Below are 22,756 nucleotides of genomic sequence, written 5' to 3'. Positions count from 1 at the left end.
TGTTGTTACAGTCAGACTGGTTTGTGTTACAGTCAGACTGGTTTCTGTTACAGTCAGACTGGTTTCTGTTGTTACAGTCAGACTGGTTTGTGTTGTTACAGTCAGACTGGTTTCTGTTACAGTCAGACTGGTTTGTGTTGTTACAGTCAGACTGGTTTGTGTTACAGTCAGACTGGTTTCAGTTGTTACAGTCAGACTGGTTTGTGTTGTTACAGTCAGACTGGTTTGTGTTGTTACAGTCAGACTGGTTTCTGTTGTTACAGTCAGACTGGTTTGTGTTGTTACAGTCAGACTGGTTTCTGTTACAGCCAGACTGGTTTCTGTTGTTACAGTCAGACTGGTTTGTGTTGTTACAGTCAGACTGGTTTCTGTTATAGTCAGACTGGTTTGTGTTGTTACAGTCAGACTGGTTTGTGTTGTTACAGTCAGACTGGTTTCTGTTACAATCAGACTGGTTTCTGTTACAGTCAGACTGGTTTGTGTTACAGTCAGACTGGTTTCTGTTACAGTCAGACTGGTTTGTGTTCCAGTCAGAGGGACCCTGTCAGTCAGTGGGGGTGAAATGTGCTGCTGTCAGTAGAACTCTGCTGCCCTCATGTGGCCATTCCACCACATCGCTCTGTCCGTTTTTCGCGGGGTCTTTCCATTGTAAACTACCTCACCCACAATGCACCTCGTCCTGACGTCATCACAACAGGAAGTGCGGGAGCAGGGCGGTAACGGGGTTTTATAAAGCAAAGGGAACCACTGAGTGCAGTCGAACCCGGTTCGCTTCGGCCGGTACCGCCCTGCTGAGGAGAACACCGAGCCGGTTCTGCTCCTGGCCCGATGGCCCAGAGCCGGGAGCCGCGGCAGCCCACCAGGAAGCAGTGAACAGGCTCCGGACCCTCACCGAGGATGGAACGGGCGATGGAGCAGCTCAACGTACAGCTCAACCGGCTGACCCGCTCCCTCCGCCGGGCCAGGACCGTGGAACTCCCCGAAGGTACGGCAGCGGGGTGGGGCCGGCCAGCGGGGGCTTCCCGGCCTCCGTCACTCCGGGGGGTGGGGGCGAAGCTGCGACGTGACTCTGCTGGATTGCGGACCGTGGGTCGCTGGTTCGAGCCCAGATGTGGACGATTCACCACATCTGGCAGAGGGGTTTTTATTATCGTTATTAAGAAACTCTACAAGTAATAAACTCCATTTCCTCCTCCGTGGAGGCGGCAGCTGAGTGAACTGTTTCCTGTGAGGATCTGTAGACAACACTCATGGAAGCTTCTCTGTAGACAAATCACGACACCTTCACAGAATAAATCAGCTCATTCTCTTCTCGGTCTGCATTACACAGACACAGCAAGAGCAACACTTCATTCACAAGAGCCTTTATCCAAATGTCCAGCTAGTTTACTGCTGCAGGACCTGCTTTGTGTTTACTGTGATACTACGTCTGGCTGATCCAGCTGAGTTTGACTGAGTGAATGTCAGCTGTGGCTGTCGGACAGTTTCACTGCTCTCCTGTTCTCCGTCCACAGACAACGAGACGGCAGTGTACACCCTGATGCCGATGGTGATGGCTGACCAGCACAGGTAACCCCCCCCCCCCACCCCCCCGCCGCCGGCCTGCCGCCGTGGTGCTGATGGGCCAGCTGAATGTGGTCAACATGTGGTCATGTTGTTCAGTGTGGCGATGATTTCCTCATCAATACACAACGACCTGTGACGCTAATGTCTCAGTGTGGGGATTTGTTCCTTCAGACTGTTTTTTTCTCCTGTTCTTGGTCCAAAATTAGACCAAACACAACCGAACAACAGACGTTTGAAGTGAGATATGATCTGCTGTCAACACAGACTGACTGAATCTGATGGGGGAAACGCAGCATCCTGACAGGCAGGGGACATGGAAACATCATTTACAGCAGTCCGGTCGGGATTTTGCAGTAGACTGAAGCGTCTTGCAGCCGTCGTTGCTTCGTGTCCTCGTTCTTTCAGTGCGGTCGGCCGTGTCTTTACTCGCCGCAGTAACAGAAGCGCTGTGTCTCCTGCTTTCACAGGTCAGTGTCTGAACTGCTGCTCAACTCCAAGTTCGATGTGAACTACGCCTTTGGACGGGTGAAGAGAAGTCTGCTGCACATCGCTGCCAAGTGAGACGCTCCACTTCCTTTCTTTTAAATTCTTTTGATGATGTAGAATAAATCAAAGCTGAGACTCAAAATGGCTTTTTGGGAGTGTTCCTCGTCCTGAGAGAAGTAATGTCCAGCGCTTTCCACAGACGGCAGTGTGAGTGTGTGAGACCTGCGTTGGCCCGTGTTGTGTGACCAGTGTGTTGTGTTGGTGCAGCTGTGGATCAGTGGAGTGCCTGGTTCTGCTCCTGAAGAGAGGAGCCAACCCAAACTACCAGGACATCTCGGGCTGCACGCCGCTGCACCTGGCCGCCAGGAACGGGTACGACGGGCCGCGTCTTCTGTTTCCTCCGGGGAAGTGAACCCCGCAGTGCTCTCTGGTTCGACTCCAGTCGATCGGTCCCACAGAGAGAGATGGGCAGATCTAGGCTGTAAATCTAGCGGCTGGTGAAGATACATGCTCACATTTCACATGATCTGTTACTGTGGGTGAAGATCAGTCATCTACAAACACAACATGGCTTCAGGTAGGACAGTTTCCCACATCTCCATCACGATATCAACCCGTGCAGAATGTTTCCCTTCACGCTGGTGACCACTAAGATGGCGTCCGTTGGACCGCAGCCCGGTGCTCTGGTCCTCCGGAGAGTGAGCGGATCAGATTTCACACTGAAGCACAGAACAAAACGAAGAGCAGCGTCTGCTCGCAGCTGGCGGGCATCAGAGACGCGTCAGCTGTCGTGTTAATAAAGATCAGCTCAGCTTAGATTTGAAGGACAGCGTGACCTTTGCTCTGTTAGGAGGGCTGCAGACGGCCACTTCCTGTTTCCTCTGAAAACCCAGCAGAAAGTCGTCAATTCAGTGATTAAACCTTGCTGCGTTCTGTCCTCAGGCAGAAGAAGTGCATGGGCAAACTGCTGGAGTACAACGCCGACGTCAACATCTGCAACAACGAGGGACTGACTGCTGTGAGTTCCCCGGGATTCAGACCGGCACACGCTCGGTTCACACCTGTTCACTCACCTCACTGAACGATCAGACTGTCCCAGGATGCTTTGTGGCTCGGCCTCGGCGGGACGGGCTGACGGTGGCCCGCCCTGCTCCGGCTGTGCGGCTGGAGGTGGGGCCGCCGGTGATAACCAGAGTCCCCGCTCTGCCGCAGATCCACTGGCTGGCGGTGAACGGCCGGACGGAGCTGCTGCACGACCTGGTGCAGCACGTGTCCAACGTGGACGTGGAGGACGCCATGGGCCAGACGGCGCTGCACGTGGCCTGCCAGAACGGACACAAGACGGTCAGTCACTCGAACGCACCGGCAGGGTCAGAGTGCAGGGTCAGGCCTGGAAACCAGCAATCAGAGTGTGTGTGTGTGTGCCTTCTGCTCAGACGGTGTTGTGTCTTCTGGACAGCGGAGCCGACATCAACCGGCCCAACGTCTCCGGGGCCACGCCCCTTTACTTCGCCTGCAGGTGACCGCAGCTCGCCTGCTGTTCTCCCGTCGCTCACGTCTCTCTGACGTCTCTCAGCCTGTGTTTCGGATCAAATAGAAGAATAAACGACATTGAAATGATGTTGTCTTGAGCTGCGGTGTGGAGCGCTGTGTGTCAGCTGTGTTTCTGCTTCAGCCACGGCCAGAGGGACACGGCGCAGATCCTGCTGTCCCGGGGGGCCAAGTACCTGGCCGACAAGAACGGCGTCACCCCTCTGGACCTGTGTGTGCAGGTGAGCAGGGTCCGGCGGGTGAACAGGCTCCGCCTCTGCTCCGGTACCCCCCCTCCAGCGTGTCGTTGTCTTTCAGGGGGGGTACGGAGAGACCTGCGAGATCCTCATCCAGCACCACGGCAGGCTGTTCCAGACTCTGGTCCAGATGACCCAGAACGAAGACATCAAGGAGAGCATGGTGGGTCCAGCTGGCCTGCACACACCGCCCGGGGCTGGACCCCCGGGGCTGGCTGGACCCCCGGGGCTGGACCCCCGGGGCTGGCTGGACCCCCGGGGCTGGACCCCCGGGGCTCACTGTGTGTGTGTGTGTGTGTGTAGCTCAGGCAGGTCCTGGAGCACGTCTCTCAGCAGAGTGATAATCACTACCAGAGGATACTGACCAGCCTGGCTGAAGTGGCCACGACCAACGGACACAAGCTGCTCAGGTGACCGACCAATCAGATCTCAGCTGGAACTGACGCCTCGTCCATGTTTTCCTCAGTCTGCATCCTGTCTGTCTGAGTGAAGAGCTGCAGGCCGGCGCTGACGCCTGTCTTCCTCCCCCTCCTCCTCCTCCTGCTCCTCCTCAGCCTGTCCAGCAGCTTCGAGGCTCAGATGAAGAGTCTGCTGAGGATCGTCCGGATCTTCTGCCACGTGTTTCGCCTGGGGCCGTCGTCGCCCAACAACGGCAACGACATGGGCTACAACGGCAACAAGACGCCGCGCAGCCAGGTCTTCAAGGTGGGCTCCTCAGTGAATACCATGTAGCCGCAGGGCGCCACGGCGAGACGCTGCACACTTCAACATCAGGCCGAAACTCCACTTTCCAAACAGGAAGAACATTTAAAGACAGGGTCTGTTTAGGAAACGCGCCAACATGCAGGCAGAAGTTTGAGGCTTCTGTCAGTTTGTTTCTTCAGACATTAGACAGTTTTATGAAGCTTTAAATTGCCGTGCACAACACACTCAGTGTAGAACACAGGTCTGCAGCCTGTGTGAGTAAAAGAGATGTGTTTACCACTTTTAACTAAATCAACGTCTTCAGAAGCCGTAAAACAGGTTTAAGTTTTAAAATGAAAACAGCACAGCGCTCAGCACTGCGCAGTAATACAGAACATTATGTACAGTTTACAACACACACATTTTATGAGCAGCTTGGAGATTTGTTCTCAATAACAGTGCTCTTTCTCTTGCCACTGATTTGCCCCAGCTGAGAGGGGCCGCTGTGTGTTTGTTTGCTCTTGTTTTCATCACATGTCCGTCTGCCGTTTCCCCCTGCAGCGTTTCAGAAAGGCGGAGGTTTGTTGACTCGTTGTTTTGGGCATTCTGATCTTTCTGTAATTCCGATTTCCGTCCAGGTGTGAAATAATGCGGGCTGTTAATCCATCTCAATCCTTTAATCGCCGAATTGCTTGATTTTTGTGAATCTCTCAAGAAAAATCACAGTTCAGCCTTTAGTGATGTGTCTGTTCCACATGTTGACATCAGGATAACAAAGAGCGTCATTTATGAGTTTCCTCCATGTTTAACTGAACACTGAGCAGTGGGAGCTGCTTTGACAGAAGCAGTTTTATGGTTCATTCTCTGGTTTTATCTGTTTTAGTGTCAACTTCTCAGAGCTCCAGGTGAAGCAGCAGCTGATCAGAGTGAAGGAGCGAGACTTTATTTAATCCTGGTTATCTTATGTAGAGATGACATTTCTCAAAGGAAGTGAGAGGCAGGAGACGTGCTTTTAGTTTAATTATCAACTGCAAATCAAGCCCTTTGAAACATAATTTATTCTGCAAATAAAATAAACCATTGAAAAGAAAAAAAGATAGAGAATGTTTATTTCCATGTAATTCATTGAACGCTTGGCGTCCTGGAGCCGCTGCAGAGCTGCAGAACTCTGGGAAAACAATCCTCCAGTGAGTTGATCATCTGATGAAAATGACCGATTGATGATGAGTTTAATAAAACTGAAATCAAACCTTCAGCTTCACGTCCCTGTGAGGAACGCAGCTGCTTTATGTCTTCAGATGGTTCTCCTGAATAAAAATGACCCTCGCCTGGCCGCCTGGCAGGTGTAGGTGTGGCTGTAGCAGCAGCTGTAGCTGTTCATATGTACTGTAGGTGGCGCTGTAGGTGTGGGTGCAGGCGCAGCTGTATCTGCAGATGTAGGTGTAGCTGTTGGTTTGTAGGTTTAGGTGGAGGTGTAGCTTTAGGTGTTTGTCGCTGTAGATTTGTAGGTTTAGCTTTAGGTGTAGTGTCACTGTAGGTGTTTTGGTGTGGGTACATTTATTGATTTGTAGCTACAAGAAAATGTGTATCAGTGTAGCTTTCGGTGTAGTTGTCACTGTAGCTTTAGGTGTAGTAACTGTAGGTTTGTCGGTGTAGTTATAGCTTTAAGTGTAGTTGTTACTATAGGTGTCGGTGTAGCTTTAGGTGTACTTGTCGCTGTAGGTTTGTAAGCCTAGATGCAGGTGTAGCTGCAGGTGCAACTGTTTGTAACTATAGGTGTAAGTGTAGTTGTCACTGTGGGTTTGTAGGTGTAGCTTTAGGTGTAGTCATTGTAGGTTTGTAGGTGAAGTTGTTACCATAGGTGTTGGTGTAGCTTTAGGTAAAGTTATCGCTGTAGTCTCTGTAGGCCTAAGTGTAGGCGTAGGTGTTGGTTTAGGTGTAGGTGTTGGTTTAGGTGTAGGTGTAGGTTTTACGTGTAGCTGCAGGTGTAGCTGCAGGTTATAGGTGTAGGTTTAGGTTTAGGTGTAGCTGCAGCGCTGACTCCTCTGGTGATCTGGGGCCTGCTGGCTGATTCCAGCAGCTGACTGTTGATGGGAGCTGATCTGAACTATCGGAGCGGGCCTGAGTTCTGTGAAGCCCGCTGTTCCCTGGACCCCCCTCTGCTGCCGCCTGACCCTCTGAGCCGTCCCTGACCTGCTGTCGTCACTCCTCTGCTGTATGTAGCTGTCCAGCGGCAGCCCTAAGTGTGAGGCCCGTGCAGACTGTCCGCGCTACAAGCCCCCCGACCCAGCATGCAGCAGGCCAGTGCAGTGGATGCTGGCTGGGACTGATGCTGTATGTATACTCCCCATCCTCGGCTCACTCTCTTCACTTCCTGAACACTCTTTCCTCTTGTGACGCCTCTGTGTGAGCAGCAGTCCGATGCGTTGTGTTTCCAGCGTTTCCCTCTCTCTGTGCTTCACGTGAACGGACTGGGACTACAGCACGGTCACAACTGTCACAGAGCAGGACGAACTGCTCCGATCTGTCCTGTTCTCAGTTTTTCTGAGTTGGCCAGTGTTGCCAGATGTATTATTTGTTTAGGATCTGATGTCTTTGATCCAGATGTATGAATGCCATTACTGGTTTGGTTTGTTCTCAGGTTGCATGCAGTGTGTGTGTGTTGGGAAATGAGGATGGTCTTGGAGTAGTACTGACCTTGATGCTAACTCTGTTATGCTAGCATGCGTGTGCTCTCACAGCTCTGGCGTCCCTGAAACTGGCCCACCATACATGAACGTACATACCAACTGCAGTAAACATGCTTCTGTTGTTCAGAGGTGTCAAACATGCGGCCCGGGACTAAAGCCGGCTGATGGCACAGTGAAAGAAGGAAGCGGCCGGCTGCTGCTGAGGGTTTTTTTTTTGCAGTGATCAGCACACACTGTCTGCTGCAGACTCTTCCCTTTACTGTCAAAATCACATCATCTAAATCCGTTCTGTGGAAACTTGCAGCCCCAGAGGGGAAACACTTCAGACAAACCAGAAGTACACAAGTGTGGATTTTTTCATAAAGACCCTGTGAAGTCATTCTTTCAAGGATTTCCTGCTCTAATTGTATCAGTCTGATATGAGATCCACCTGGACAGGACTTCTCTGCTGTTCTCTGATTGGTTTTCCCAGTGACTTTTGGCTGAACTGAACTCTAGAAGGAGGAAGTTCGTCTGAGCTCCTGAAGAGCCGGTGCAGCTCCAGTGGCTGCTGCTCAGCTTGTGCTTTCTTTCAAAATGATGTGAAACGAGTCGCTAAAAACACTGAACGATGAATTTAAAGCTTCTGCTGATCAGACCTGTGGTGTCTTTAGGGATCCTTTCTCTTTCTGGCTCTCTCTGATACTCCTCCTGCTGTCTCTCTGATACCCCCCTCTCTCTCTGATGCCCCTCCTGCTGTCTCTCTGATACCCCCCTCTCTCTCTGATACCCCTCCTGCTGTCTCTCTGATACCCCCCTCTCTCTCTGATACCCCCCTCTCTCTCTGATGCCCCTCCTGCTGTCTCTCTGATACCCCCCTCTCTCTCTGATGCCCCTCCTGCTGTCTCTCTGATACCCCCCCTCTCTGATGCCCCCCCCTCCCGTCTGTCTCTCGCCAGCCTCTGGAGCTGCTGTGGCATTCCCTGGATGAGTGGCTGGTCCTCATCTCCACCGAGCTGGACAGGACCCAGAAGAACCCGTCCTCCTCGTCCTCCAGCAGCGAGATCGCCTCCCTGCTGCTGAAGCAGCGGGACTCGGAGCACTCCAAGCTGCCCTCGGTGCTGGACCAGGCCATGGGCGTGGAGGTGGAGGTGTACCCCGACGGGGAGGACGTGATCTCCATGACGGCCAATCGGCTGAGCGCCGTGATCCAGGCCTTCTACATGTGCTGCTCCTGCCAGATGCCTCAAGGGTTCGTCCTCCGCCACCTTTAGATTATTTCACCTTATTTATTTAACAAACCCTGTGGCATGTTGCCATGGTAACACAGTTCACTTCCTGTATCTGGTCCGCTGCACAGGCATGTTCTTCATGTACATAAAATGATGCTGGTCTTGTTGGTCCTTTCCATATTGGGAGCTGTTTGGAGCTCTGTGAGTTCACCTCGGAGACGTCCATCCGTTCTGTCCTTCCCTCCTGTCCTCCTCTGTTAACCAGGTTTTGCCAGTGAACCTCAGAAACTGTAAGATCCAGGAACATAAACTCATTTTTATGGCATTCCTCTCCCTGCAGTTTCAGCTGCTGGGCAGGAAACCTCGGTTGTTTATGCTTCTCTGAGTTCTCAGCCTGAGGACTGCCATTTTGACGAGGGTTAGGGTTAAATGTGTGACACGTGGAATAATGTCAAGTGAGATGATTTATTATAGAGAGAACCCGGACGCAGGGCGGATGGATTCAGTCTGTCCTCTCTGTTTGGATGGTAAAACTGGCGTTTTTAAAACATCCAGCGTCCTGTGTCCGAGCTACAGGTGTGACATTCTCAACTGATCTAATCGTTTGGAAATCGGTACAAAATTCAGTGAATAATTCTACTTTGCGATGAAGGAGAACCTGTGACTCGTTTCGCCCAGCCACCTCTCTGCAGCTCTTGAAGCTTCTGTAGTTTTGTCAGTAGACTGTTGGACAGGAAGTGGTTCCAAACTTCGTTGGCCTGGAGGTGAACAGCCCAAAGATAAGCGAGAGGGAGTATGCATGTGTGTGCTGCGGTGTAATTATGATGAATGGTGAATGGACGACACTTATATTGTGCTTTACACTGTTGGTCACATTCACCCATTCACACACACATTCACACACCAGTGGAGGCGGCAGACATGTCAGGCAGGGCATGGCAAAAATCGATTTTCCCTTTTTTAATATCTGGCTCAGTTAATAGTTAAATTATGATTTAAAATCGATAAACTTCGTCCATCTCGGTGCGGGTCTGTGAGGTCCTGGAAGGGCACGGCTAATGGACCCCATGGTCTCACTGAGACACTTCAGCAGCTCTGGGCCTGCGGGCTGGTGATGAAGGGGTTACCCCTGCCCGACCTCAACCAAACAAACGGCGTGTTTAAACACAAGGATGCTCTTCAGCACCTGCTCGCAGAGCGCCTTGGGTGTCCGGCCCAGGATGGACTTCATGTCACCCGGCCTGAAACGTCTGTCCTGGACACTCGGGTGAAGACAGGGACCGAGCTGGCCGTTGAAAACCAGCCGGTTGTGAGGTGGATCGGGCGGCTGCGGGCCAGACCCGGCAGGCCCAAGTGCACAGTGCGGGATGCTGGGAAAGTCTTGCAGAACACTCCGTCTACACTGACTGGGATGATGGGATTTACCAGTCCAGTCTACATGTGTCTTGTAGACCTGGAGAAGGCCAGCAGCCGTCTCCAGACACGTCTTGTGAGAAGTGCTGAATGAGTTTTCTCGGCAGGCGGGACGGCGTTTCTCTGTGATAGAGTGAGGAGCTCCGCCCTCCGTGAGAGACTCAGAGGGGAGTCCTCATCAGGACGGCCCCTGATTGGCTCTCTTTAAAGGTGTGTCAGCCAGGCTCGTCCAGCGGGGTCCAGGACCCTCTGGAGAGGTTAAGTCACTGGTTTGGTCCGGGGGAGACGTGGGCCCCCCTCGGAGAGCTGCAGGAAGTTTCGGGGTCGGAGGTGTCTGGGTTTCTTACTGGAAGCTGCCACTGCGACCCCGTGTGGACAAATCTCTGCAGAAGAAGGATGAACGGACTGCTGGGTGGAGACACTCTGTTCTTCAACTTTGCTGGAGTTGTGCTTCTGTGGGGCTTTGTGGAGGGTGATTCCAGAGAAGTGGGACGGCTCCCACTGTGGCCACTTACGCCTCAGCTACCTGCTGTTCGCACATCGATCTGTCTGTGTTTGAATCCTCCTGCTCTGTAATTATGCGACGGCTTAATACTCGTCTTAACGAAGACGCTGCAGAAAGTTAAGGACACATCAGCTGAGACGAGCCGTCGATGCTCCTGGTTGTTTCTGCCGCTCCCTCCACCCTGTCTCCAGTCAGTCTGAGGATGTTTGATGTTTCTCTCTTAATCCTCACTTCCTCTGACTCTCCGCAGAATGACGTCTCCCCGATTCATCGAGTTTGTCTGCAAGCATGACGAGGTCCTCAAGTGTTTTGTGTCCAGGTGAGTCAATGTGGCCCTCTGCCATACGTCAAGCTCTCAGCACACCAGAGACTGGGCATCGATCCCCAGACTTATTCTGCTCTAATTTATGCCTGCTCCTCGCTGCTGTCTCTGCCCACTCTGTCCAGGAATCCTAAGATCATCTTTAACCACTTCCACTTCCTGCTGGAGTGTCCAGAGCTCATGTCCCGCTTCATGCACATCATTAAGGGCCAGGTAAGGAGGCTGGAGGCCGTCAGTCCGTCTGTAGCTCCACTGATGGAATATTGTCGTGATGATGGAGCTAAATTCACCTCATGTAGGAGCTGTAGGATCATGGATTAATTATCTTGGTTTATCAGACGTCAAACCATGTGGGATCGCGTCTCTCTCTCACACACACACACACACACACACGCACACACACACACATGTGTTTCAAAGAGCATCTATCATGACATTGGACAGAAAGTCACCTTCATACATATCAATGTGTTTAGACCACTGGGCTCACAAAACACCCCGACACACACACAGCCTTACCTTCTGAGAGGAAACAGTCAGAGCAATGGATCCAGTGTTCCATTGAGAATTCACCAAATTCTGAATATTTCAGCAGAAACGGAGACTCCTCAGACCCTCTCTGGTCCAGTTCTGTGGTCCTCTGTGAACTGTAGCCCAGGGAGTTTGGGGATTGGTCAGACTGGTTTCTGATAAATAAGTTAGAGGACCCAGAGGGCAGGCTCGCCGTTTTAAATGACTCGTTGGAGAAACAGCTACAGTGAATGAATCAGCTAAAGCTCACAAAGCGGCTTAAAATCAGTAAAATGTCTTAAACCACAGAAAAAATTACAGTAAGCCAGCCAAGAAAGCTAAAATTGATTAAAGCATCTAAATCTACAAATAAGATCTGATCAAATACCCAAAAAACCCCAAACAGCAGTTCAGTTCAGTGTCGCTGCTCCAAACTGTAGCTCAGAATCTTATTTGAGAAATCTCAGGTATAGTTTTGATGTGTCCATATTTAACGCTACACCTTTAGGCCTTTCATTTCTTACAAGTCAACACACTGAGAACTACCCCCCCCCCCCCCCCCCCCCCCCCCACCCCACCCCCCCATCCGCGATAAACCTACATTCTACACCCGAGGACCTTTGAGGCCATGGTAAACCGGGATGGAGCTTTTATTGAACCACAGATGAGCAGTTTACTCTCCATTCACACCCGCCGAGCGGCTTCTCACCGAGGGAGAGCTCACTCCGTCAGCTCTGCAGCTTCAACATGCTGAGGCGCCAGGGTCGCTGGCACAACGCCGGTGGTCCTTCCTCTTCACTGACTCTGGGATTGAAACCGGGGCTCCTTTTAGACCAGAGGTCAAACTGCGCCGACCCGTCGTCTGTGCTGGATTAGCCTGCAGCAAGTTCTAACATCTGACCCGCAGCTGGAACGTTCTCCTGGTGGTGGCCGGAATATGTCTCAAACCACCGGATTCAGGGAGCGATCTGGATTAGAACCGGTCCACCGCTGCCAGTCCACTGAAGTCTTTATCTGAGGAGTGTGTGTATGTGTGTGTGTTTGAGCGTCCTGGCTGCAGGGCGGTCTGACAGCGAGCAGCCTGCTGCAGGAGCGCTCGTCTTCAGTTCCACTTCCACAGCTTGGTGACTGTGAAGCGGCTCTGAGACTCTGGTCTCTCCTCGGTCATGGAGCCCGCTCGCCCGGGAGGACGCCCGCTTTTAACCACTCTTTAACCTGCTGGGTTCGATTCCTCCTCCTGATTCCCGTTTCGGGGAGAGCCTCGTTCTCCTCGGCCCCCCGCCCTCCTCTCACAGAACAAAGGCAGATATTATGCAAATGAGCCGGGTTCCTTCAGTCTGAGCCTTCAGCTGTGACTGAGAGCCGCGGTGTGAAAGCTGAAAGCCAGGCGGTAATTAGTTTGGTGAAGAGCAGTGCAGCGTGGGAAGAAGTCTTCTGTTTTGTGCCCCCCCCCCCCCCAGCCCTTCAAGGACCGATCCGAGTGGTTCTACGAGCATCTACTGGCCGGGCAGCCCGACACTGACATGGTTCACCGTCCGGTCAACGAGAACGACATCCTGCTCATCCACAGAGGTAGACACCGCCCTGTGCATGCCGCGCCACGCCACGCCACGCCGCACCACACCACGCCACGCCACGCCGCACCGCACCGCACCGCACCACGCCACACCCAACCACCCCACACCACACCGCGCCACACCACACTACACCATACCACACCAGGCCACACCAAGCCCAACCACACAACGCCGCGCCATGCCATGGCGCGCCATGCCATGCCGCGCCATGCCATGCCGTGCCACGCCACGCCACACCACGCCACGCCACACCACGCCACAACACGCCTCGCCTTGCCTCGCCACGCCATGCCAGGCCACACCACGCCATATCACGCCACACCACAACACACACCGGGGCGCCACGCCACGCCACTGGTGCTGAACCCTGGTACAGACCGTCCAGACGTCACTGTGACCACAGGACGTCTCTGCTTTCTCCTCAGACTCCATCTTCCGGAGCAGCTGTGAGATGGTCTCCAAGTCCACCAACGAGAAGCTTAAGCAGGGCATCGCCGTGCGTTTCCACGGCGAGGAGGGCATGGTGAGTGCCGACGTGTGCTCTGTGTGTGTGTGTCTGTGTGAGAGTGTGTGTGTGTGTGTGTGTGAGACGCTGAGCTGCCGGCTGTGTGTTTCAGGGTCAGGGCGTGGTTCGGGAGTGGTTCGACATCCTGTCCAATGAGATCATCAACCCAGACTACGCTCTGTTCACGCAGTCGGCCGATGGTACTGAACCTCCGGGGGGCGCCGCCGCCACGCCCTGCTCTTCGCTCCTGACTCTGTGCTCTGTGTGTGTGTGTGTGTGTGTGTGTGTGTGTGTGTGTCCAGGCACCACGTTCCAGCCCAACAGCAACTCCTCGGTCAATCCGGACCACCTGAACTACTTCCGGTTTGCGGGTCAGATCCTGGGCCTGGCTCTGTACCACCGGCAGCTGGTCAACATCTACTTCACCCGCTCCTTCTACAAGCACATCCTGGGTAAAGCAGCACACACACACACACACACACACACCCGACCGCCTCACGTGTGTGTGTGTGTGTGTGCTGCTCAGGGATTCCAGTGAACTACCAGGACGTGTCCTCCATCGACCCGGAGTACGCCAAGAACCTGCAGTGGATCCTGGACAACGACATCAGCGACCTGGGCCTGGAGCTCACCTTCTCCGTGGAGACCGACGTCTTCGGCGCCATGGAGGAGGTTCCTCTGAAGCCGGGAGGGACGGGCATCCTGGTGACTCAGGACAACAAGGTCCGAGACTCTGTCTATTGGCTTGTTTGTGTTTGGGGGCGGGGCTTAGCCAAAGGTCAGTTGTTGATAAACATAAATAAATAAGTGTGTGTGTGTGTGTGTGTGTGTCCTCCCAGGCGGAGTACGTCCAGCTGGTGACCGAGCTGAGGATGACTCGGGCCATCCAGCCTCAGATCAACGCCTTCCTGCAGGGCTTCCACACCTTCATCCCTCCCTCGCTCATCCAGCTCTTCGACGAATACGAGCTGGTCAGTCCCAGCGCCGCGGCCTCCTCCTGCTCCTGCTCCTCCTGCTCCTCCTCCTCATCTTCCTGGTGTGTGTGTTCAGGAGCTGCTGCTGTCGGGCATGCCGGAGATCGACGTTCAGGACTGGTGCAGGAACACGGAGTACACCAGCGGCTACGACCCCCAGGACCCGGTCATCCAGGTGAGCCTGTCAGGACCAACATTCCACTTCCTGTCTCAGTGTTCGGAAGCTGCAGAGCTGAAATTTGAATATGATCAGGGAATCAGTGTGTGTGTGTGTGTGTGTGTGTGTGTGTGTGCTGCAGTGGTTCTGGGTGGTGGTGAACAGCCTGACTCAGGAGGAGCGGGTCCTGCTGCTGCAGTTCGTCACTGGGAGGTCAGTCCGGCTTCACTTCCTCTCATCAGCTGTTTTCTGTTGGAACGCCGAGGAGAGATCAGTGTTGAGAGAAAGTCTGGGGTTAGAAACTTTACACTCACTGGCTCAACAACTGAAAAGCATAAGGAGGCTGGCGTCAAATCACCAGCTGACGTCACACTGCTGAAAACTGACCTTTCAAAATAAAGCGACTTCATCAGATTTGTTGTTGTTGTTGTTGTTGTTGTGTTTCCAGCTTCAGTAATGGATCAGCGGCTCTGTAATGTTCACACTGGTTTCCAGAGAACAGACGTGAGAAACAGGTTCAGGACTCATGTAGAAGATCAGAGGAGCCGCTGCCGTGCGGACAGGCTCTGAATGTAGAGGCAGACCTGCAGACAGGGGGCGCTGCTCCGCCCTCAGCAGCAGCCTCCACGTCCCGCAAGCTGAAAATCAAACTGAAGAGGCGCCTGTGTCTGTGCTTCAGTTCCAGGGTCCCTCACGGGGGCTTCGCCTTCCTGATGGGGGGCAGCGGGCTGCAGAAGTTCACCATCGCGGCGGTGCCGTACACCTCCAACCTGCTGCCCACCTCCAGCACCTGGTGAGGCCCCGCCCCCCTGCTCCTCCTGCCCTTTGACCTGTCAGGCTGTTCCTGGTTTAAAATGCAGCTGCAGTGAGGATCAGCCTCCTCAGCGAAGCTCCTGTGTGAATCTGACACATTATTTTACATAGAAACTATTAAATGTAGTGTCCTGTCAAGATGATATTAGACACAAACGCTGAAACTAAGAATATATTTCTCACACTAAATCTTCTGGATGTGAGATTTTTACTCCTAAAATGAAGAAAAAGTTGAAATAATGATTTTTGCTTTTTTAGACACATTTGTGTTTGGAGCAGATTTCAAATATTTGAACTGAGCACTAGAGGGCAGTAGAGCTCTATGAGACAGAGGGGTGTGTGTGTGTGTGTGTGTGTGTGTGTGTGTGTGTGTGTGTGTGTGTGTGTGTGTGTGTGTGTGTTCTTGTATTTCTATCCTTGTCGGGGCCAAATGTCCCCACAAGGATAGCAAAACGTGGAACGACGTGCCTTGTGGGGACCTTTTTCTGGTCCTAAGTAGGAGAAACAGTGTTTTCTTGACCATGTTGTTGTTACTGAAAAAAGTAAAAGTGCAAAAACATTTCTTTAGGGTTAGGCTGTGTTGTGGTGTGGGTTAGGGTTAGGGTAAGGGTCAGGGTTAGGGGCTAGACATGAATGGGAGTCAATGGACGGTCCCCACAAGGATAGAAATACAAGACTGTGTGTGTGTGTGTGTGTGTGTGTGTGTGTGTGTGTGTGTGTGTGTGTGTGTGTGTGTGTGTGTGTGTGTGTGTGTGTGTGTGTGTGTGTGTGTGTGTGTGTGTGTGTGTGTGTGTGTGTGTGTGTGTGTGTGTGTGTGTGTGTGTGTGTGTGTCCTCACTCCCTTCTCCTCCTCTGCAGCATCAACATGCTGAAGCTCCCAGAATACCCCAGTCAGGAGGTGCTGCGGGACCGGCTGCTGGTGGCTCTGCACTGCGGGAGCTACGGCTACACCATGGCGTGAGCGCCGGGCGCCGCTCTGGCTCCGCCCCCTCAGGTGCTGCTCTCGCCGGACGACCAAGGGAAAGCCGAGCTCTGCAGGCTCTCGGACCTCCGCCAGACTTTCAGGGTTTAGTTTTGTAGTCAAAGCTGGTTCATCTGGTAATTTATGCAAAGACATCTTTATAATTATCTTTAAATCTTTTTGTGTCTATATTTATTTAAGGATAAATAGCATTTACAACCACAAACCTACATCCAAATGCGAGCTGAGACAAAGTCCCACGTGGCTGAATCACAGGAGCTCAGAGGACTGAGGGTCAGGAAGCTCTGCTGTTCCTCCAGAGTGAGCGGCGGCGGCCGTTTCACCGCCTCACCCTCCGCCATGTCCGTCATGTAGTTACAGAACTTCAGAAGCAGTGGAGCAGCCCCTCCCCATGATGCTGCCTCCACCGTGCCTGCCAGCCAGGCCTGCAGTGTTTCATCCAGTCATCCATTCATTCATTCGTTGGTTGTGAAGTGTAGCTTGGTGGCGTTTGGCCTGGATGGGACTCAGTGGAGTGATCAGCGTGAAGCCTCGTCTTCAGGGCTGCAGACCTTCTGCTCTCACATCAGACTGATTCAGAGTCCAGACTCTCCTGAAGCTGGTGTGTGTTTCCATCAGTGTTTCTGTGTCTTTCTTTTCTCGTCACGCTGCTCACGTGTCCAGATCATGCGTCAGTGACTGTAAAGAGACCGGAGCCTTTTGTTCAGCACTGCAGCCAAACTGAGCTGTGTGCGGCGACGCCGGGCGGGCGGGAGACGGCGCTCCGGCTCCAGGGTGGAGCGGTGAGGCTGAGCCTCAGCAGGCTGTGCTCTCGCTCGCTGAACTGACTCTGCTGCTTTTTGCTGATTTGTTAAGTTCGAAGTTAATCAGACCAAAGACTGAACCAGACGCAGGAAGCTGAGCTGCTTCACTGCGGTGGCAGACAGGAAGTGGTCCTGGACTGGACCGGAGGCGTCTGCCTCAGGCCGACCGCCAGAGGCAGTTTGGGCTTCAGTGTCTTGCTCAAGGACACTTTGACAGATGGACAGGGTGAGATGGGGAATCAAACCATCAAACCAACAACCTTCCAGTTGCGAGACGACCGCAGTCGCCACTCCAATCATCCAACATGCTTTACAAGTTAGATCACATCTGTCTGTGCAGATGTTGGCCTGGTCAGGTCCGGGTTTGGAACCTGCTCCGGTGCAGATCCGGGTCTGATCCCAGGAGAGAGCAGGAGCTCCGGATCGGGTTCCTGCTGCGTTCCTGTGAGGTCTGGATTCAGAGCCAGTAAAGGAAAACGCTCAGCTCGGACTCGCAGAACGAAAACTGCTGGTTTGATTGAAGCTTTGGAGAAATATACAAATAAATCAAGAGTGCAACACATTTCAGAGACGGAAGGCTCCACGCCAGCATCGCTGTGAGCAGGGAAGCTTTGGACTGGCTACATCAAAAGAACAGAAAAGCGGTGCTCAATGAGAAGCCTCCCTGACCTCCCGGCCTCAGTCACGTCTTTCTCTGTATCTGTGGAGTTTTTTTCCGTTTGCATGACAAATGTTTGATTTAAAGTGCCAAAGAGCCGAAGCTGGAATCTTCTGTCACTCCTTCTTTTATTTGATTATCTTCTGCTGAGAGGGACGTCCTGTCCTGAATGTATCTGTTTCCGGGTGTAAAGGGATCCTCTGCTGGCTTCGCTCATTTATCAGTATTGTTTTGTAGACGACATGAACCTTTATACCTGTACTGTAAACGTCTCCGTATCAAATGATGTATTTTATCTGGGAATATGTGTCGTGCTCAAAGACTTTCTGGAATAAATCTGGTTTTGATACTGCAGGAGCCTCAATGTGAGTTTCTTAAAGGGGCACAGCGCAGTTTTAAATATTAAATTATCAATTATTCACACTCACACACGTTTTCACCTTTGCCTGATGGGCAGCAAGAGCTATTTTTGCAAGATCGCAGACGCTCCTATTTTCCTATTTTACTGAAGGCACAGCAATATGAGTGATTCGGGTACGAATCGCTCTGAGCCTGACGTAATGCGCCTCCCGCTGGCCTGGTAATCCTAAGTTTCGATTTGTCCGCCATTACTCCGCCAGACGCTTAGCAGCAACAACTGAGCAGTACTGAGGATGGAGCTTCCAGAAAGTAAGAACAGACCGGCTTCTAGTACTGCCACAGCTCCAGCACAGACCCACCAGGCAGAAGAAACTTACATTTTACTCGAGCGCTGCTAAAAGAGCGAGGAAGGAGTTCCCCTCTTCTGTGCATGTACATGGGCACAAGCCACAGACACGAGCTTTTCACTAAGCTACAGTTACGCCTGAGGCCTGCAGGGGTCGGTGTTTCGCATAAAACGAGCAAACTGCGCTGTGCTCCTTTAAATATGGCTGTTAACCTTTCACTTAAATCTGTGTTTACCACACTGAAGGAGAAATAAAAATGTAGTAATGATTCAAAGAGGAGCAGCCCTCTGTGTGTCTGCATTTCAACATTTGATCTAATGAGAAAGTTTAATTCAAAAAGTGACAAATCCAAACGTCTTACATGAATTAAACATGAACTGAAACATTTTTTAAATTATTTTATGGTAAAGATGCTGTAGGCAGGATTCGGCATCTCCGCCATCTTGCTTAGGTTTACCTAAGCAAGATGGCGATTTGACCCATCTAAGATGGCGTTGTGAAACCCAGCGCAGCCGATCCTGTCCTGTTTTCTCTGACATCACGCCCTTACGTAAGTTAAGCCCCTCCCACAAGAACATGTGACGAACGCCCCTCGACCAATCACGCTTAGAGCCTCATGAGCTCTTCTGATTGGTCAAAGATACCTGGAGCTGTCGAGATTCCTTTTCAGCTCAGAACAGAGACAGATGGAAACGCTGCGCCCTCGCGGTAGAGCAGTTATGCTACACTCCTCAAGGATTATCAATGGATACTCTAACATTTAATCCAAAGAAAACACAGAAAAATTAGCATTGACTAGCAAAATCCTGCCTACAGCAGCTTTAAGTCACAATAATGTAAGATAGAAATATCTTCTTCTTTTTCTACTGGGTGTTATTGTGAACAAACCTGAGGACATCACTGTAACATTTAGAATTTAAACGGTGTGGGAGCTTTCCAGCGTTGGGTTTCAGAACCACTGACTGTTGGTTGATCTTAAATTTCCACACAGCTGCATGTTGTCTGCATCAGGCTGCAGGAAAGATGAATTACAGCTTCATTTATTCACAAACTGAGCTGCTCATGAAGCTCTTGGTGGATTTTCCTTCTGGTCTGAACCAAAGCATCTTCAGGTTGAAGCAGAAAATCTGGTGACTATTTATTGGTTTTTTTTCCCATCGTTTCATTCGGACAGTGAACCTTCATGCATTTGATTCAAGACTTTTTTCTTTGACGTTATGTGAAGTTCTTTCACTTAAAGCAGTAAAGAGGCCATGATCCATGTTCCCCTGGAGGAAACCAGGCAGAACATGCAAACTCACCCCCGACAGGCCTCCAGATCAAACCGGGCAGATCCTGCTGTGCCCTGGCAGTGCTAGCCACTGCTCCACCGTTCACCGCTGGCCTTGTGAAGTCCTGATTGGTCCCCCTGGTGGCTGCAGGCGGCTGGAGGGGAATGCTGGTCCTGCCTCAGCCTCCAGCGCCGGCGCCACATTCTCCCAGCTGACAGCAGGAAAAAGAAGCAGCGGCTTTAAATATTATTGAGCATAATGCGCTGACAGGGGTGGAGGGGAGGCTGGGGTTATAATTGAAAATGAGCTGAAACTGGCTGACAAAGGCTCTGCTGAAGTGATTATCTTTTATTCATTAGAATTTCAATCTTGCGAGGCCCCACCAGCAGCGTCGCCGCCGCTCACTTGCTTTTGTGATTGCAGGAGAAAGTGCTCCATTCAGCCGGCGCACAATGCAGAGAGCATGAAACCAGACCAAAGACGGAGGGAATCCGAGCTCAGAACCACAGAGAGCCGGCCGGACCAGAAGAAAGACCCGTATTGTGAGAATCGATAAAAGAACTGTGTACGAGGCTCCAATCTGCGCCACACCAAACACGATCCTCCATCCTTCTTCTCCTCTTCATCTGATTCAGCCTCCATCACAGCGGCGCTCACATCAACTCCCGAACCTGCAGACGGAACCTTCTTTTCCTGAAGACAGATTGTACATGGAATCAAACCGCTGCTTCTGGCTGCGCTCTTCTCAGGCCATGTTTCCATGACGATGAGGACTGGCTCTCGCTGCAGTCTTCCTGCCAGGCCACCAGGTGGTGCAGGAGCATGACGAGCAACGTGCAGAGCTCCAGGTGAAGCTGAAGCGTTCAGATCTCCAGTATATTCAGGTGTTGGGGTGAGACCCTGGAGTTCTCCCAGACCAACTTTGCTGTTTTCTAAGGGTGTAACAATACATGTATCTGTATTGAACCGTTTCGGTACGGGCCGTTCGGTTCGGTACAGGACTGTGTACGGGTGAGTTCACGGGCCAAAGTTTTTTTTCCCCCGGCTCACAGGCCGGGTGGTGCGTGTGTTTACGTTCTGCTGCTAGCTTGTGCAGCTACACCTGCAGCCATGGTTGCTACTGCTAGCAGCTTCGTCCAGGCTCCACATGTCCGCGTGGCGCATTGGTCCCTGGGACGTAATCTCATGAATTTCTGTCCACGGACGTCCGCGTGCAGGACAGACTTTGTGACCGCGTTGCGCGTATGCGCACGTCGCGCCGGTACACGCATGCGCCAGAGCGCCACAGCAAACAAACCGTGACAGACGCTAACTGTGAAAAGTGAGTCTGTGAAGCGAACAGGCTGCAACTCCGTCTGAAGAAACTCAGAGAAAAGCTGGAGGACGGAGAGAGCAGACTCTGTCAGGAGGAGGAGGAGGTCTGTCACTGAAGAGAAGCAGTGTGGAACTGTACCGCCGCTGTCGGGGGGCTCACTTCCTGGGGGGGATGCGCGTGCCTCGGAGGGAATATGTCTGCTTTAAGTGACGCTTAAGGCATAGCGCCCCCACGCTTCAATGGTGAGGACAAGTACTGCATGCAGGTCGGCATCTAAATCATCCATTAAAATTGGCCTAATTCTGCATATAATCCATGATTATGATCATACAAAATCAATAATAATAAATTAAAGGATTTTTCCAATATTTAGCCCCCCCCCAAAAAAAATTTTGACAAATCATGTTTTCAGGGGGGTTCATGTCTCATCAAGGGGGGCTGAGACCCCCCTGTGCCCCCCCCCCCCCCCCCCCCCCCCCCCCCCCCCATAGTTCGCACCCTGAGTGAAAGTATCTAATCGCTCGGGCGCCGCCCTGAGATTCAGAAACAGAAAAAAAAAAGGCTAAATAAACTCTGATGCTAAATGATAACGTACTGACAATGTATGCGCCTCATTTCCTATAAATAATCTGAAATAAAGGAGCAGATAAACAGTCTAGAGAGCCGGAAAAGCTTCTCGAGGATGGTTGGATCAGTGTGCCTGCATGGAACGTACACAGCTGAGCCCAAATGTAGCAGGAGAGAAGAGCGTTGGCATCGGCGATGTGCCGCGAAGCCGACACAGACACGCGGACATGGGAAGCATGGACAACAAGAACATTTAGGTTTTGCATTTTGTTCCCTACTGTATCGAAACCGAACCGAACCGTGACCTCAGAACCGAGGTACGTATCGAACCGAGATTTTTGTGTATCGTTACACCCCTACTGTTTTCACATGAAAACACTCGTTTGTATGGAGTCTTCGAATCATGATCTGACAAACCTCAAGACACTGACTGGGACTGCTCAGTGAAAGCAGGTTACTGTACCAGGGACCCTGCAGGACCAAATGAGAGACGATCCAGGACCAGATTAGAGACCCCTGGACTCCAGTTAGCTACACAGGAATAAATTTGGAGGGCTTGATATTGTGTGTAAATACCACTGTGGAGCTGACAGGAATACACTGCATGATGGACCCAGAAAGAAAACGTGTCGAAGACTGAGGACGGTGTGAAAAGTCTAAATGTTGTTACAGCCTGTGGATGAAGTCTGTCCATCAGTTGAAGAACGCTCATGGAGTGAAATGTGTTTCTCCTACAGAACCAACAAAGTGCTTCAGAGTGAGGGTGTGTTGTTCAACACACACATTTCATGTAGTGCAAAGTTTGAATTGAAAGCTCCTTTTTGTGTGTTAAGATTAAAAACGCATTAAATCTTGACAAGCTTTGTGATTCTCCTGGAAGAATTTGGTTCATTTATTTATTTCAGCAAGAAATGAAAAGCGAGTCATTATATTGTCATCAGGCCTGCTGGAGAGACTCCGACGTGCAGCCATCACACTTTATCACACGCTTTTAAAGAAACGTCAGAGAATAACAACCTCGTGTCAAACTTTCTTTTCTGTAGTTCCAGATACAACATGGTCACCTCAACGCATTTCACAGAGAAAAACCAAGAATTCCACTTCAGGAACAAGAAGACAGTGGAACAGAACGAGAGACCGACACAACCAGACCCAGAGGAGACTTCCTGCAGAACCAGACTCAGACTTCTTTATCTTTGTAAAATCCCAGAGTCTCACTGAATAACTGTCTAGTCATTTCTCTTGTTCATGTA

At 51.7% G+C, this 22,756-nt stretch overlaps 1 protein-coding gene across 3 annotated transcripts; it reads left to right on the top strand.

The window, feature by feature from the left end:
- Positions 1-706: 706 nt before the first annotated feature.
- Positions 707-17,995, top strand: hace1 (HECT domain and ankyrin repeat containing E3 ubiquitin protein ligase 1). Of its 3 annotated transcripts, XM_030103319.1 has the most exons (26): positions 707-985; positions 1,515-1,569; positions 2,034-2,123; positions 2,320-2,424; positions 2,995-3,070; positions 3,265-3,396; positions 3,489-3,571; positions 3,728-3,824; positions 3,901-4,002; positions 4,143-4,249; positions 4,394-4,544; positions 5,085-5,102; positions 6,747-6,857; positions 8,152-8,444; positions 10,593-10,661; positions 10,790-10,877; positions 12,635-12,746; positions 13,177-13,274; positions 13,369-13,456; positions 13,559-13,708; positions 13,783-13,979; positions 14,096-14,227; positions 14,307-14,405; positions 14,530-14,600; positions 15,067-15,180; positions 16,059-17,995. In XM_030103319.1, the coding sequence occupies exons 1-26, from the start codon at positions 898-900 to the stop codon at positions 16,159-16,161; spliced, it is 2,829 nt and encodes a 942-aa protein (XP_029959179.1). In that variant the 5' UTR covers positions 707-897; the 3' UTR covers positions 16,162-17,995. The 3 variants fall into 3 exon arrangements, with proteins under 3 accessions (XP_029959179.1, XP_029959180.1, XP_029959181.1); XM_030103320.1 differs by lacking the exon at positions 5,085-5,102; XM_030103321.1 differs by lacking the exons at positions 5,085-5,102; positions 6,747-6,857.
- Positions 17,996-22,756: the final 4,761 nt, after the last annotated feature.

Source organism: Salarias fasciatus, chromosome 11 (genome assembly GCF_902148845.1).
Source record: "Salarias fasciatus chromosome 11, fSalaFa1.1, whole genome shotgun sequence".
In the NCBI taxonomy this organism is placed as follows: Eukaryota; Metazoa; Chordata; class Actinopteri; order Blenniiformes; family Blenniidae; genus Salarias; species Salarias fasciatus.
The sequence above is the reverse complement of the archived record's forward strand: the minus strand, read 5'-3'. Positions and strand labels throughout refer to the sequence as shown.

Coding starts and splice junctions, on each gene's coding strand:
- hace1 (XM_030103319.1), top strand. CDS start 898: ATGGAACGGGCGATGGAGCAGCTCAACGTACAGCTCAACCGGCTGACC. Junction 3,397..3,488: donor GCCAGAACGGACACAAGACG/GTCAGTCACTCG, acceptor CCTTCTGCTCAG/ACGGTGTTGTGTCTTCTGGA. Junction 10,878..12,634: donor TGCACATCATTAAGGGCCAG/GTAAGGAGGCTG, acceptor CCCCCCCCCCAG/CCCTTCAAGGACCGATCCGA.